This window comes from Montipora foliosa, chromosome 12 (assembly GCF_036669935.1).
Source record: "Montipora foliosa isolate CH-2021 chromosome 12, ASM3666993v2, whole genome shotgun sequence".
Taxonomy (NCBI): domain Eukaryota; kingdom Metazoa; phylum Cnidaria; class Anthozoa; order Scleractinia; family Acroporidae; genus Montipora; species Montipora foliosa.
Genome location: NC_090880.1, coordinates 41398981 through 41413526, shown reverse-complemented (window position 1 = coordinate 41413526; position 14546 = coordinate 41398981). Strand labels below are relative to the sequence as shown.

Genomic DNA, 14546 nt, shown 5'->3' with positions numbered 1-14546 from the left:
CATCTTTTTCCCCCAAGCTTACACAGTGTAAAATATATTGAAAGTCTCTGCTTCTTACCCTGTCTCCAAAGTTCCAAGATGTTAGACTTCCAATTGACATAGTTAACTGGCTTGATTCAGGAGCCCCATCATCAGAAAATTGAAATATGAAGTGATTTGTGTTCTCATTGAACCAAATACGTTTAGGACACATATGAGGAAGTCTTAGGTGCAAATCAATAATCATAAATACCAACCCAGTTATTGTTCTAGAAACACCTGGCGAATTGGGGATTTGATTAACATGGCCAATGTCCAGACTCCTCACAAAATTCTCCACGTTCTTATCAGAAATAGTTATACACGGTACCCTCAAGTCTGTATACCTAAACATTTCATGTTGCGAAGTACACAAACGTCAGAATTCGGATCAAAAACTGAGGACTGAGTTTTACAGACAAGGGCATACTTTCTCCTAGATAAAAAGTTTTGGTACTTCATAAGGACAGCTTGCTTTAAAGACTCTTCTGAATTTTGATAATCCTTCGTTGTCTTGTTAAGCAAGCCCTGGAGATATTTTCCTCGTTTGAACCCCTATCCATAGTTTGATTGTCAAAACTAAATGAAACATAATCCCAAGCCCCATACAGTGCTCCTTCCTTTCCACCATGTATAAACTCCAAGACATTCTTGGTTTCGTGTCTTCTTCTATACCTAGTACTAGAGTTAACATTTGTTATCATTTCATAAGTTGTACTGGTATTTTGTCTTCTACTAACAGAGTACCCTTTCTGCTCAAGTAAAGTTTTAAATTTGTTGTACTGCTCATTCAACTCATTGATCTTCTCCTCTTGCTGTTCCATTTGAACTGTCTTATCATGCATACTTCTTTCAAGCTCCTCTTCATGAAGCGTTATCCAACTTTAAGACACAGGACGAAACTAAGTTAATCAACGACTGACATGTTTTATTCCTTCTCCCCCCAGTCTCTATTGCGCACGGCCTACACAGTCCAAAGTTCACGCTAACACAACATCTCCCCTTTTCAAGGTCACAAACAACTTTTTTAAGATTACAAACAACTTAAGGTTCTCATCTCAGACAGCAAACAAAAATAAGAAACGACGACTAGATCTTGTCTGAGATTTAAAACAAACATATAACAAATCTGAATCATGCAAGTCCTAAACTCTCCTTCCACCTAAGCGAAGGCTTGGTTAGTCTCTTTTGCCTTGAGGATATACAGGATGAGGGAAGGGACTTCACAGGTGTTGGCGGCTTGTCTACAGACACAGGTTCCTTGCTACTCGGCATCTCCGGTTTGTCTCCAGGAACTGGTGTGCTGTGTGATCGATTCCGTCTCACTGTGCCTCTACCTGTCTCAACCGTGTAGGATCTTGGTGTTTCTGCTGCACTGGCAACTGTTCCCGTAACTGTTCCTGCGGTGTTCCCGTCATTAATGTACACCTGGGTGCCGGGTTGCCGTGGCTCTAGCGGAACAGATCTGTGACGCTGGTTGAAGTTGGTCCTCAATTTGTTCTTGCTCTCTGCTTCTTTTTGACGCAACTTGTCGATGTCAGGCCAACTTGGGGCCAAATTTGTATGAAAAGTTGGAACGGTGGTTCTGATTTTCCGTCCCATGAGTAGCTCTGCTGGCGAGTGTCCACAAGCAAGTGGGGTAGATCTGTATGCTAACAGTCCCTTGGTTGGGTCTTTCTCTTTCTTCAGAAGAGACTTGGTAGTCTTCACTGCTCGTTCAACCTCGCCGTTTGCCTGTGGGAAGCGGGGACTACTTGTTGCATGTTTAAATCCCCAGTCCTTTGCGAATTGGGTAAATTCTGCTGATGCGTACTGTGGACCGTTATCACTCCTGACTTCCTCTGGAATGCCGTGTCGTGCAAAGATCGCCTTGAGCGCTCTGATAACTTCAGACGATTTGGTCCTCTTATTCATTGCCGCTACCTCTACATAGCGAGAGAAATAATCAACCACTATCAAGTAAGTGATATGATCGAGTTCGAAGAGATCAGTTGCAGTCATTTGCCACGGACGCTCAGGGAAGGGTGTTGGCATGAGTGGTTCTGGCCTGATTACTCGGTGCCTTGCACAGATTTTACAGTTCTCCACCATATCTTGTACCTGACGACTTAAACGTGGCCACCAAACAGAACTTTTAGCTCGCTCTCTGCATTTAGTTATCCCTTGGTGTCCTTCGTGTAGCTTGTCCAGGACTTCTAACCTAAGGGATGATAGGATAACAATTCTTGATGATTTTAGCAGTACTCCTTGAACTACACTTAGCTCTCCTCTGTCTGACCAATACGGTTTCAGTGCGTCATGAAGATTAAACTTGTTCGGCCAGCCCTCAAGGCAATAATCTTTAATCTCCTTACAAATGGTGTCTTCATCTTGAGCCTCCTTGATTTGTAGTAACTTGATGTCTGACACAGGGAGTGAGTCAAGTACTGTCGAGATATATGTTCATCTCTTGTTCCTTTATGGTGGTCTCACACTCAGAACTGGTTGGCTGGATTCTAGAGAGTGCGTCAGCCACGTACATTTCCTTTCCAAGCACATGAATGACTTCTTTCAAGTGGAAACGCATGAAGCGCATCCGAAGACGCTGTATCCGATGAGGGACGTCATTCAGTGCACGCTTTGTAAGGAGCGGCACCAGTGGCTTGTGGTCCGTTTCTGCAATGATGGATTTACCCACGATGTAGTCACTGCATCGCTCACATGCCCAGGTCAAGGCATAGGCCTCTTTTTCGATTTGCGCATATCTACACTCCACTGGGGTGAGTGCTCTGGATATGAATACCACTGGTCTCCAGCTTTCATCATCTTGCTTTTGAAGGAGGACCCCACCAAGTCCAAAAGATGATGCATCAGCAGAAATCTTTGTTTCTCTGTTGGGATCATATAATCCTAGGACTGGTGCTTTTGTTAAGCTAGACTTGATTTCTTGGAAGGCTTTCTCTTGTGGCGGTCCCCAGATCCACTGGCTCTCTTTCTGCATCAGGTCACGAAGAGGTTTTGTCTTGTCAGCTAAGTGCTCTGCGAACTTGCCCATATGGTTCACCATACCGAGGAATACACGCACGTCATGAATGTTGCTTGGTGCTGGAAGGTTAGCAATAGCTGTCATTTTGTCTGGATCTGCTTCAACTCCGTTAGCACTGACCACGTTTCCAAGAAACTTGATCTTTGGGGCACTAAAAATGCACTTGTCGATATTGAGTGTCATTCAACTCCTTCCAATCCTTCAAGGATTCTACCCATGCACTTTTAGAATTTCTCGGAACCTGAGCTGATCCCATAGGGAAGAACGTTGAAGCAATACCGACCCCAAGGTGTAATGAAGGTGGTTACTGGTCTTGAACTTTCGGACAACTTTATTTGCCAAAATCCAGAATTTGCATCCAGTTTCGTGAAGTACTTTGCTCCTGCAAGCTTTCCTAGGGTGACGTCAACTGAGGGTAACGGGTGATTCTCGCGCTGTACGTACTCATTTAGCATTGTGATGTCAACACACACTCTTACTTGACCATTAGGCTTGGGGGTCACTACCATTGGCGCACACCATTCCGTTTGTTGCTCAACGTGTGAGATGACTCCAGTTTCAAGCATCCTTTGAATTTCCTTCTTGGTCTCAGCATAAAGTGGCATTGGGCTTTGATCCATCTTTGAGCTTGATGGTGTACTCTTCTTCCATTTTTCCCAGACCAGTAAACAGCCTTGGATATTCGTGCATTACTTTTGCCTTATAGTCGTCACTGGTTAACTCACACACCCTGCTTATGAGTTTCAAGTTGGCTGCTGCATTCCTGCCCAAGAGTGGTCGAGACAGATCCTCTACAACGTAAATATCTTCTTCAATGGACTTAAGTTCATTGGTATGACGAGCTCTGAACACTCCCTTACAGTTCATTCGGTATTTGCATGGGCCTAATAGAACCTTGGTGGTAGGTTGTAACCGTGCTTGGCTCAATTCGAGAAAATTGTGGCGTGGAATCACTGTTACGTCAGCACCACTATCAAGCTTGAATAGCAATGGTTTTCCATTCACCGATATCGTGGCAGTCCACGGTGTCTTGCTATTGCTTTGCACTTCGTCTAACTCTACTATTTCACCGAGGAAAAATGATTCTTCAGTCTCAACTTCAAAAACCAGTTCCCGATTTTGGATAAGGCTTCATGGTTACGCTTCATCACTGTTACGTCAGCACCACTATCAAGCTTGAATAGCAATGGTTTTCCATTCACCGATATCGTGGCAGTCCACGGTGTCTTGCTATTGCTTTGCACTTCGTCTAACTCTACTATTTCACCGAGGAAAAATGATTCTTCAGTGTCAACTTCAAAAACAGTTCCCGATTTTGGATATGCTGAACTCTTGCACGCTTGTGCCCAGTGTCCTATCTTCTGACATTTTCTACACTTAAAAAGACGGGCTGGACAGACTTTCTTTGGGTGTGGGTTTCCCAAGCATCTTGAACATTTCGAAAGCTTGTTGTTTGAACTTGAGTTTTGGCTTGAATTGGGTTTTGCCGGAGAGTTTTTGGTAGGAATTTTCTCCTTTTTCTTGATTCTTCCTTTAGCGATACTGTCAACTTCCACTGATTTCGATTTAAATCCACCATCAAGTGTGCTTTGTTGGTGTTTTACAGATTCGCGTTGTCTTGCCAGGTTTGTAGCTTTTTCTAAAGTTAACTTCGGATCGAGTTGTAACCTTTCCGAGAGGTCGCGATTTCGTAGTCCCACGACAATGAGGTCGCAGATCAATTCGTCTTTCAACGCACCAAAATTGCAGCACCTCGCTAGGCCATACAAATCTGTGATGAAGCTGTCAACACATTCCCCCTCTCGCTGGACTCGGGAATTGAATTTTGCTCGCTCGAAGATTACGTTTCTTTTCACAATGAAGTGGTTCTCAAATTTGCCTTTTACCTGATTGTAATCATTTTCTTCTTCAGTTGTGAGCTCAAATGAAAGGAAAATGTCATCAGCTTGATCGCCCATTGCATAAATTAACGTGTTTACTAGGTTTTCGCCGCTTTGCTTTTCGAGGCCAGTGGCTTTGCGAAAGCGTTCAAATCGTTGAATCCATTTCGGCCAGTCCTCCGGCTTGAATGAAAATTTCTCCGGTGGAGGGACTTGAAAGTTTGCGACCAGTTGGATTTCTGGTGCGGCTTCCAGTGCTTGAGCTACGGGCGGTGGATTTTGCTGCGAGGAAATCGCACCGGGAGAAACCTCGTGCTCGGCGGTTGACACGTCTTTGTCCTGTTTGTCCTTTTTGTTTCTGCTTTCCGAACAAACTCAACGGTTAACTCACAGTTCGATGGAAGCGTAGCGAAGGTTCAAAGCTAATGTGAAGCTACCACTTCTGACACTATGAAGCGTTATCCAACTTTAAGACACAGGACGAAACTAAGTTAATCAACGACTGACATGTTTTATTCCTTCTCCCCCCAGTCTCTATTGCGCACGGCCTACACAGTCCAAAGTTCACGCTAACACAATACTTCAGCTGCTTCCTTTTGAGCTACAGAGGTTTCTAGTTGCTTGTCTGTAACAACAAAGTCAGTTGCTAGTCAAAAACGAGACAACAAACCTAACAATTTAAGCTTAAAAATAAAAATAATTTAATTAAGCTTATTTGTCCTTATTGTAAAAATATGAAAAAGGTGAAACTCAAAAGCCTTTCAATAATGAATATACACAGTGATATTTACCAACTTCATCCAGGCGAGCCTTTTTGGTGAGAAGTTCTTCTGTGTTCCTGTTTTCTTCATTTAACTGTCCCTTCTTTTTTAAAGCTATGTGTGAAGTTGAACTTTTCCAAAACTCATGAAAAACTCTCTTCGAATCACATCGCCCTGGGTTAGCATTGGGCTTACTGCACTTTTTACTTTTTCCACATGACCGTCTTCGACTGCAACAAGGAAGAAATCAGTTTTAATTCATGAGTCTCTTTATGATCCAAGATGGAAACGTATCGAGGGCACGTATTCGATCAAAGAAAGGCCCAAAATTATTTTCTATACCTCTCATTCACTTCCTCATCAAAGGAATTGCTGTCCATTGGCGACTTCTCCTACATAAAAGGTCCATTTTTGCTGTAGTGGATGAAACGCTGCTATCAATGCAGAATCCAATATGGCGGCTGACGAGAAGCTTCGAGTTCGAGTACCTGACAAACTCGGGGTTTAAAAGGATGAAATTTACAGCTTTCTGCTTTCGAAACCAGAATAAATGAACGCATAGAGTTTTTTAACAGGATTTTGAAAGAAGCAGTCAAGAAACTTGGACCAAATGCCTCCCGCAAGTCTATAGACAGGATTTGTAAATCAATTACTATCACTAAAGAACTGATGGACCGGTTTGATGCAGAGTTACAAATTCACAAGCGCTCCGGGGGCCATGTTGCACAACCTGCAGTGGAAGACTTAAAACAAATTGTAAAGGACCTTGTCGACCACAGGGCCATGCAACATATCGCAGGCCGGACATACCGTCATTATAGAGGAATGAAGTCCTCATTTCTGTCAAACTTCAATGTCCGGGATCTGCACAAGTGGATCAACAGCCACAAAAAGTACATTGAGATGAAGAGAAGGGCACGCTAGATTGACGACATACCCTTACCATGTTCTTCATGATCCCTTATTGATATATTGAAACTACAGTAATTCTACCTGACACAATGTCCTTCTTTCTTTACCATGATCGGGCTGATTTATTTTGTTCATCTTTGATTTTAGAAGTAGAGAAATTGTGCAAATCTGACCAATAGTACATGTAAGTAATGCTGTGAGCCAAAAGTCAATAGTTTTTGATGTACATGAAACCCTGAAGACAAGACATAATCCAATGAAGTATATGTTGTTGGTTGAAACATTTCAACCTTGTTCGTTTATAGAAGCATAGCCTACGCAATGCAAAAACAAGTACCAGTAAGTTAAAACCTGAATCTCAATGTACAAGATAAGTGATCATCTTCTACAATAGTTATCAGTAATATTCATTACTTTGAGAAGCCCAACTTGAAAAACTGTTTCCTATTTATGTGGCCCTCTGAAGTTCTCAAGTTTGGCCTAAAATTCATTTTGTCCATGACTTAGAAAGCTGGAATGTTACTAGTAGCTCAAGAATATGCTCTGCCTCTGTTGATAGCACACATTTTCAAATAAGTTTGATTTACAACAAGATATCATAATTATGTATCACCACTGTTGAGTTTTTTCCCCTTATTATTGTATAATATTATCATCAGTTGTCTTCAGTCGAATCTATAACATCCAGTTGTCTTCAGTCGAATCGATTTTTCCCCAACGTTGTCTACTGTAGTGCTTAACAGCATATCTTGCCAGACAGCTGTTTCATCCATGGCAATAATGTCACTATGACTGTAGGAAAGCCTGTTACGCTGTCGTCTTACTTGTAAGATATAGGCAATAAGCTTGTCGATGAGTCTTTCCAGGTCTTTTTGTGATTCAGTGGTTCAGCGCCTCACAGACAGCCCATTCCTACCCATAAACTTCTAGACCCAGCCATTACTTGCAATAAAAGATGGAGAAAGCTGCGCTGCCTTCCATTTTTGCTCGTGTATAGCCCGCGCTTTTTGCGAAATCATTTTCCTTGGGGGATGGGAAGGGGGGGGGGCTTATTCGAAGTTGGGCGCTCAAAATTATTTTTTGGGGGGTGGGGTGGGCGCTTATTCGAGGCTGGGCGCTTATTAAATTTTCCTACCTAAAGGGTGGGCTCTTATTCGAGGTTGGGCGCTTAATCGAATAAATACGGTAATTAAGAACACCTTGAACACTGAAAATCCTACCGCAATTTTCTAAAACTTGATCAATAAAAAAGTCACCAAGTTCAAGTAGCAAATTTGGACAACTTACTAACTGTTCTAGTTTGGTCAACTGTTTGTTAATTTCACATTTCCTGAATTATTTTAAGGCATTCTTTAAATACACTTTATCCTCCTCAGAGACAGGTCTTGATTTTACCTGGGATGGACCAGAAGGCTCTATCACTGAGGAAAGATCCACACTAAATGCATCCATGCAACTGTCTGAACCGCAGGAACACTTGGATGCACAATTATCACAGCAAAAATGTTTAGGTACAACTCGATAAGGCTTCTCTCCAAAAGGTGCAAATACGTTTTCTCTCCTGCACTGGTCTGTTTTGCAGTAGCCCTTAACATCTTGTTCACAATGGCGTGAGACTATTCCATTGTACAGTAAAATACAAACAGCAGGCAGGCCATCCCTCCCTGCTCTACCACTCTCTTGTACATAGCATTCCAGGTTTTTTGAAGGACCCATGTGATATATTTTCCTGACTTGTTTGCAATTTACACCCATCCCAAAGGCAATTGTTGTAATTAAACATCGCACTTAACCTTCATTATGTGAGAGGTTGTCTACAATGTGTTTTTTTACGGTGGGTGGAGTGCCTGCATGATACATTTCAACAATTCGGTTTTTCGGGTTTCTGCTGTTCTTGTATAACTTGGCACCCAAAAACAAATTGAATGTTCTGAATATAATTGCACATTGCTTACGTGTTTGGCAATAAATCAATGTTCTTTCGGTCTTTTCACCACATTTCCTGAGTTCTCTGATTAATTCAGCAAATAGTTGCTCAAATGGCTGACTCTTGTTGACATACAAAGTACCATACTTAAGGTTTGGACGGTCAAGACTTCTTTCAATGATGACAATCTGAGGTCCCAGTTGAAGTGTGTCAAAACATTTTTCTCTGGTTGCCTTTGTGGCAGTGGCAGTAACTACAAGCAAACTTGCATCCTGTGGGATTAGTGAGCGCAGCTCTCCAAGATTGCCAAACCATTCGCGAAATGGAACACTTCTCTCCCCAGGAAGGCCCCTATTTAAGACAAACATGTGCATAAGTAAAATTATAGGTATGATTGTCCATGACGCATGACATCTCTTCCACGCACCAGTGTTGACACGCCGATCTTAAAAACGAAATGCAGCAGTCTAAATTTAACCTATTCATAGTGTAATACTTCGGTTTTTTCATCTGTAGGTCGCGTATCATCTTTTATAAACTGCACTCGCGGAAGATATCCAAATGGATGCTTTAGTTGGTTAGCTACGATACTGACAATTAACGTTAAGCAAAGGTATCCCACATAACAGAATACCTGAGATGTTATCTTATCCCCTTTATCGTTTTATCGTCGTTTTACAGCTACCTTTTCACATTCTTTCGATCCGCCAGACTGCTCAAATTTTGACTGACGTCACAAATTTCAATTTTGCTTTTCATGACGTCATCCCAGTTTTCAATTCACCTCTCTCGTCGTCATGTCTCACTCAATTTTAACCCGGACCCACCCATCCATCCCATTTGCTCGTCGTAGCGAGGCTAGTAGGGCTTATTAGCATTAAAACAAAAGAATATTTGATTTGGCCGCCATTATGAAAGAGGTGTATAGCTTCATTTGATTTCATATCCGCAGTTCATATATGATCCAATTCATATATCATTTCAAGCATATCATCGTGGAGAATTAGTCTGGAGTAGGAATATGGCAGTTGTGACGTCATGTGAAAGTCCCGTTCTGCGCATCACATGCGCTACATCAGCACCTGTATTTCCCAAAAACGAAGGCGCACTGTAAAAGAGGTCGCTTCACGCTCTTCTTTTGTTCCAATTCATTCATATACTTAACAATTATTCCACTCGCGCTTGTTGGATATGAGATGATAGATAGCCAACGAGGCGCGTAGCGCCGAGTTGGCTATAATCATCTCATATCCAACAAGTGCGGGTGGAATAATTGTTTTATTAAAAACTCCCCCAAAATATAGAAAACTAGACTACAATAAAAATAAAAAGGCCCAAAACATCACGCATATGCTTGCCGTGTTTGTAGATCATGGTATAATGGCTCATAACCCATGATGGCTTAGCCAATCAAAACTCTCGAATTGCATTATCCAATGATCCAGTTTTTAATAAAACTGATTATCCAAAATGGCAATCAACAAACAGCAACAAAGAGACGGCGAACATAAAAGATATTCCAGCTCTAGAAAAAGGAAGGTACAGGGGATGAGAAAAAACGACAGAGAACATTTCATAACTTATGGGGCTTATCCTGTGTGGTGTAGATTAAAGAGTTTAACCATTTGCAGATGGCACCACTCTCTCCTCAGACATTTAAAGTGCTACTATGACCAAAAAATCAATTTTTGTTTTTCTTTGGATTACTTAGCACAAAATGACCCAAGTTTTGAACCTTGTTTTCAAAAAGACACCTGTTCATTTTAACTGGCATTTTCCTATTTAATGGTCCGCCATTACTGACTTTACAATCTTGAGATTGCAGGATCAAGGAGAAAATGACGTCAAAGACTCATGAGCGGGTAAACCGGGGGGGGGGGGTCGAAAAATAGCTCGCGTTTGCATGCAATCTTACCACCCCTGGGTCCCGGGGTGACCTTTCTCGAGGCTACTGCGTGGTCGCGAAGAACGTAAACATGCAAAATCGTGAGTGAAGGACACATTTTGGCGTTTATGCTCTTCTAATCTCACTTGCTTCAACTTTTCAGCGCTTTGGCTTCAATGCTGCAACGCCTCCGCCATAGGTAGTATATTGTGAAACGAGCCAATCCCGGGTTGGAGGGTTACCTCACCTACAAGGGTTTAGAGTTTACACGGCAAAACGCGACCTGTCATGAAAACGTGAGACTGAAAAAAAAAATAAACTCTATATGCACAGACGGGTTACACATCTCCATGCAAACAGGCTCTAAACGCCCGGACAAACAACTTCAACATCCGTTCGATGAAAAAGAAATAAGCCCGAAAAGTTTCAGGACTTTTGAGAAACAGGCCACCCACAGGACACACTAGCATTGGAGTTCACTGTTCCGCCATTTATCATGCATTTGCACACTATCCTATTTATTCTGGAGCCCTAAAAAAATTAATCCAACCAAAAAAAGCCCTACCAGACACTCCCCCTCCACGGTCCTTGCTACTGAAATATTTTACTAAGGTGCAAGCAGAAAATCAACCATTTGTTACTGGACCACTCACAAAGATTCACTAATAATTTGTTTGGTTTTAAGTTACATGAACACCCTTGGAGAAAGATCTCCAGGGTCTTTGATACTGACCTGCAAAGAGATACCAAACATCTTTAAAGGTGGCAATATTTTATTGCATTTTTTATAGATAATTTTGTTAAGATGATAGGTTAAGGGATCCTAGCAATATCTCTATCAAAGGGAGGAGTCAGGACTTAACTTAGCAGTTATTAACTATGCCTTCCACCTCTGCGACCCAGGTTCAACCCTCTTCCCCAAGGTCATATGTGGGCTGAGTTTCAGTTGATCTCAATCTGACTCTGAGGGTTTTCCTCCCTCATCAACAGTGCTCGAAATAAAAACAAATTCCTACTTGTCCCTGTTTCAAAAGGCAGGCAATGTAACCCGTAAATTTGGTTGCCCTGATAAATGCTTGGTTGCCCATCAGGAAACCCTCTATGATTAAATGCATTCCATGTTGAGATGCAACCGCATAGTGTTGGAGCTTGTGTATACCATAGTTCTTAGTGTGCACCTCTGGTTCTTTATGGAAGTCTGGGTTTAAATTTTAGTATTTTCAAAGTGGAGTCTGTGATCTCCATCCCTGTGTACATGTTTGTGACGTTGGCTCTTGAATTTTCCTATCTGACCATTTTTTTGTAAAAGCCACAGATACTCAAAACATCAACTCCTGCAAATTAATTATTGTTAACTTCACACTAGCATGGGACACTGACAATAGAAAACAAGAGTGAGTCCTGTATTGCTCATGTAATGCATTTTCTATTTTTGGCTGGATTTTCCATTGTTTTTTCTTCATGCAACCAACCTTTTCATTTTACCAAAAACTATTCGCCTGGTTAACTTTCTGGTCGTCGGGAGCAACCAGACAACTGCTAATTTCCAGCACTGCATTAAAGTTGGCTCTCTGTCACTTACATCGGGCTGCGAGCAGATACCTCAATAGGGAAAACCTCTGGTATCCTTCCCTTTCATGAGAGTGAATGAATAAATTTGGTAAAAATGGAGGATAATTAACTGGATTTTCCAGAGTCTTTCAAGAAAATTTTTTGTGATGAGCTATCTTGCATATATTTATATTGTTTTTAGAATAAAATAGAAGTTAATGCCAGTAAGCAAATACTGGATGGAGCCTGGGTAGGACTGCTACAACTTCCCTTCGTGTGATTACCCATTTGGCTCTTTTAATCAATCTCCTCAGAAAGCTCGAGTTCTTTTGTTTCTTACAGCAATTTTTAACCCCCCCCCCCCCCCCACCCTCCTTGCTGTTTTGCTCTCTGGTTCTTTTAATCTATTGTTTGTCCTATCAGCTGCCTGTAATCTACTTAGTCCTCTTTAATAAACTGTGCGTGGGGAATTGCTGCTTGCGGCACCCCTTCAGGCCTGTGCTGAAGCCCTCTCAAGTAGAGTGCATTTTGTTACATCGCTGGACTGGGTTAACTTGGCCCCAGGACATTATACCAGCAACTATGCCTACCTCACAATACAGGTATCAGGTAGTCCATACAGGTGGTGGGTATTGTCCCTGCCTTGGCAGTATATTCTCTGACCCTCAGTTTACACCAAATTTGTGGGACTAATCATTTGGTTAAATAATGTTTTGAATGAATACTGTATATTCTATAGAAAATGTTGAAGAAAAGGGCATTTGCATGCTGGGGCTATTTTATTTTTACCTTATCCCTCTAACCGTGATAAATAAATATCGCAAGGGTAGCCTCGAGCTCCATGCAGATCTACTTGTTTTGGGTATCAAGCAAGTATTTTGGAGGTGGCCAGTGCATGAGAAGAATGCAGTAAGGAATTCTTGGCTATGACTAATAAAATTACTAGTTTCAATAGTCCTGATGATTTTGAATGTTCTTTCAAGGGTTTTGAAAAGAATTCTATCTTCTTTTTCTTTTTTTTTCCAAATGCGCATTGACAATAGTTTCTTGTGTTAAGGAAGTCCAAGAAAGTCTTATTCGGCCCTTGTGGCCACTAGAATTATCATCATATCCTATACGAAAACGATTGTCAAAAGGAAGTAAATTCCTTCACGATTATGGAAAGAAAGTGATCCAAGAACGACGGGAAGCTATTTCTCGTGGAGAGGATACCCCTTCTGACATTCTTGATCACATCTTGCGTGTTGCAGAAGCAGACCCCACCTTGACTTTAGAGTACCTTGTCGATGAGTTTGTCACCTTTTTTGCAGGTCAGTTTTTTGTTCTGTTTTGCTTTCTTTTGTTTACTTTTAGAAAGGTTGATGTAAAAATAATGATGGATGTAGAGCAAAAAAGGTTGCGTCGTTGGAGATTAGTTTACCAGCTAACGTACTTAGTGTATGAGAAGTAAGTGATCGCTATAAGTTTGTGCAGAAGACAACATCTTAACCAGTCCGGTGTGATAAAAATGTAAGTTAATCAAAACAAAATCGTGGCATCTCCTGATGCTTTCTCGATGAGAATCGTCTTCAAGTTTGGTTCTTTGTAATCTCGCTCCGGTATTGGACTAAAGTTCAATTCAACAAATTTTAAAAACTTATAATCGCAACGGAGAAGCCTCTGTGTTGACAAAGTGTTTTTCACTGAACCCTGTTAGAGATATTTGAGAAGAGCTTAGCTCTCTTTACCAACACCATGGCCTAGCGCTCGGCCAAAAAATACGTACTGTTCATTAAAATTTGTTTCATAAAAATCAATAGTCTTAATTTATTTAGTTTACTATGCTTAGATCCTTGAAACGTCTGGACTGCATGTGTTTTCTCTTAGCAATTTTTATGAAGTAGAATGATATTTTGTCAACAGGTCAGGAGACTACAGCAAACCAACTGTCTTTCACACTTTACGAAATTCTCAAGCACTCTTGTGTTGAAGAAAGGTATGCAAAAACTGTACAGAAATTTAAGCTTCTCCTTTCTCTCTCAGCTTCCCGTGGTAAGGCCAATATTGATTTGTTTAATTGTGCCGTAGAATTGTGCAAGAAATCGGAAATGTCCTTGGTTCCCGACAGTTTGTGGAATACAGCGACCTTGGCAACCTTCAATACCTAGGGCAGGCTCTAAAAGAAGGACTTCGACTACATCCGCCAGTGACTGGAACATCACGAATAACAACAAAAGAGGAGAATTTCGGACGACATCTCATCCCCGCCAAAACTATATTTCTCTTTAGTTGGTTCATGATACACCGGCTTTCAGTGCTTTGGCCCGAGTCGGAGAAGTTTGATCCAGATAGGTTTTCTCCTGAAGCCAAGGATTCAACCAATGCCTTGCGATCTGCTTATTTCCTGTTTTCCATGGGTCCAAGATTCTGTATTGGACAGACATTTGCGCAGTTTGAGGCTCGAGTTGTCATGGCGAAGTTGCTTCAAGAGTTTGAGTTGACGCTGTTGCCAGATCAAAATGAGATTCAGCACGAACAGAACAACACGGTAAAGCCCAGAGGTGGTGTACTGTGCACCATTAAGAAAAGAGGTGTTAATCATGAATAG

General features: G+C 41.6%; 1 protein-coding gene and 1 pseudogene across 1 annotated transcript; one reads left to right on the top strand and one right to left on the bottom strand.

Annotated features, from left to right (window-relative positions):
- LOC137979424 (uncharacterized) overlaps positions 1-868 on the bottom strand; it is a 3417-nt pseudogene extending 2549 nt beyond the window's left edge.
- Positions 869-6138: 5270 nt separating this feature from the next.
- LOC137979906 (cholesterol 24-hydroxylase-like) lies at positions 6139-14546 on the top strand. The gene is made up of 5 exons (XM_068827221.1): positions 6139-6168; positions 7942-8107; positions 13003-13269; positions 13862-13934; positions 14027-14546. Exons 1-5 carry the CDS (start codon positions 6139-6141, stop codon positions 14544-14546), a joined length of 1056 nt encoding a protein of 351 aa, XP_068683322.1.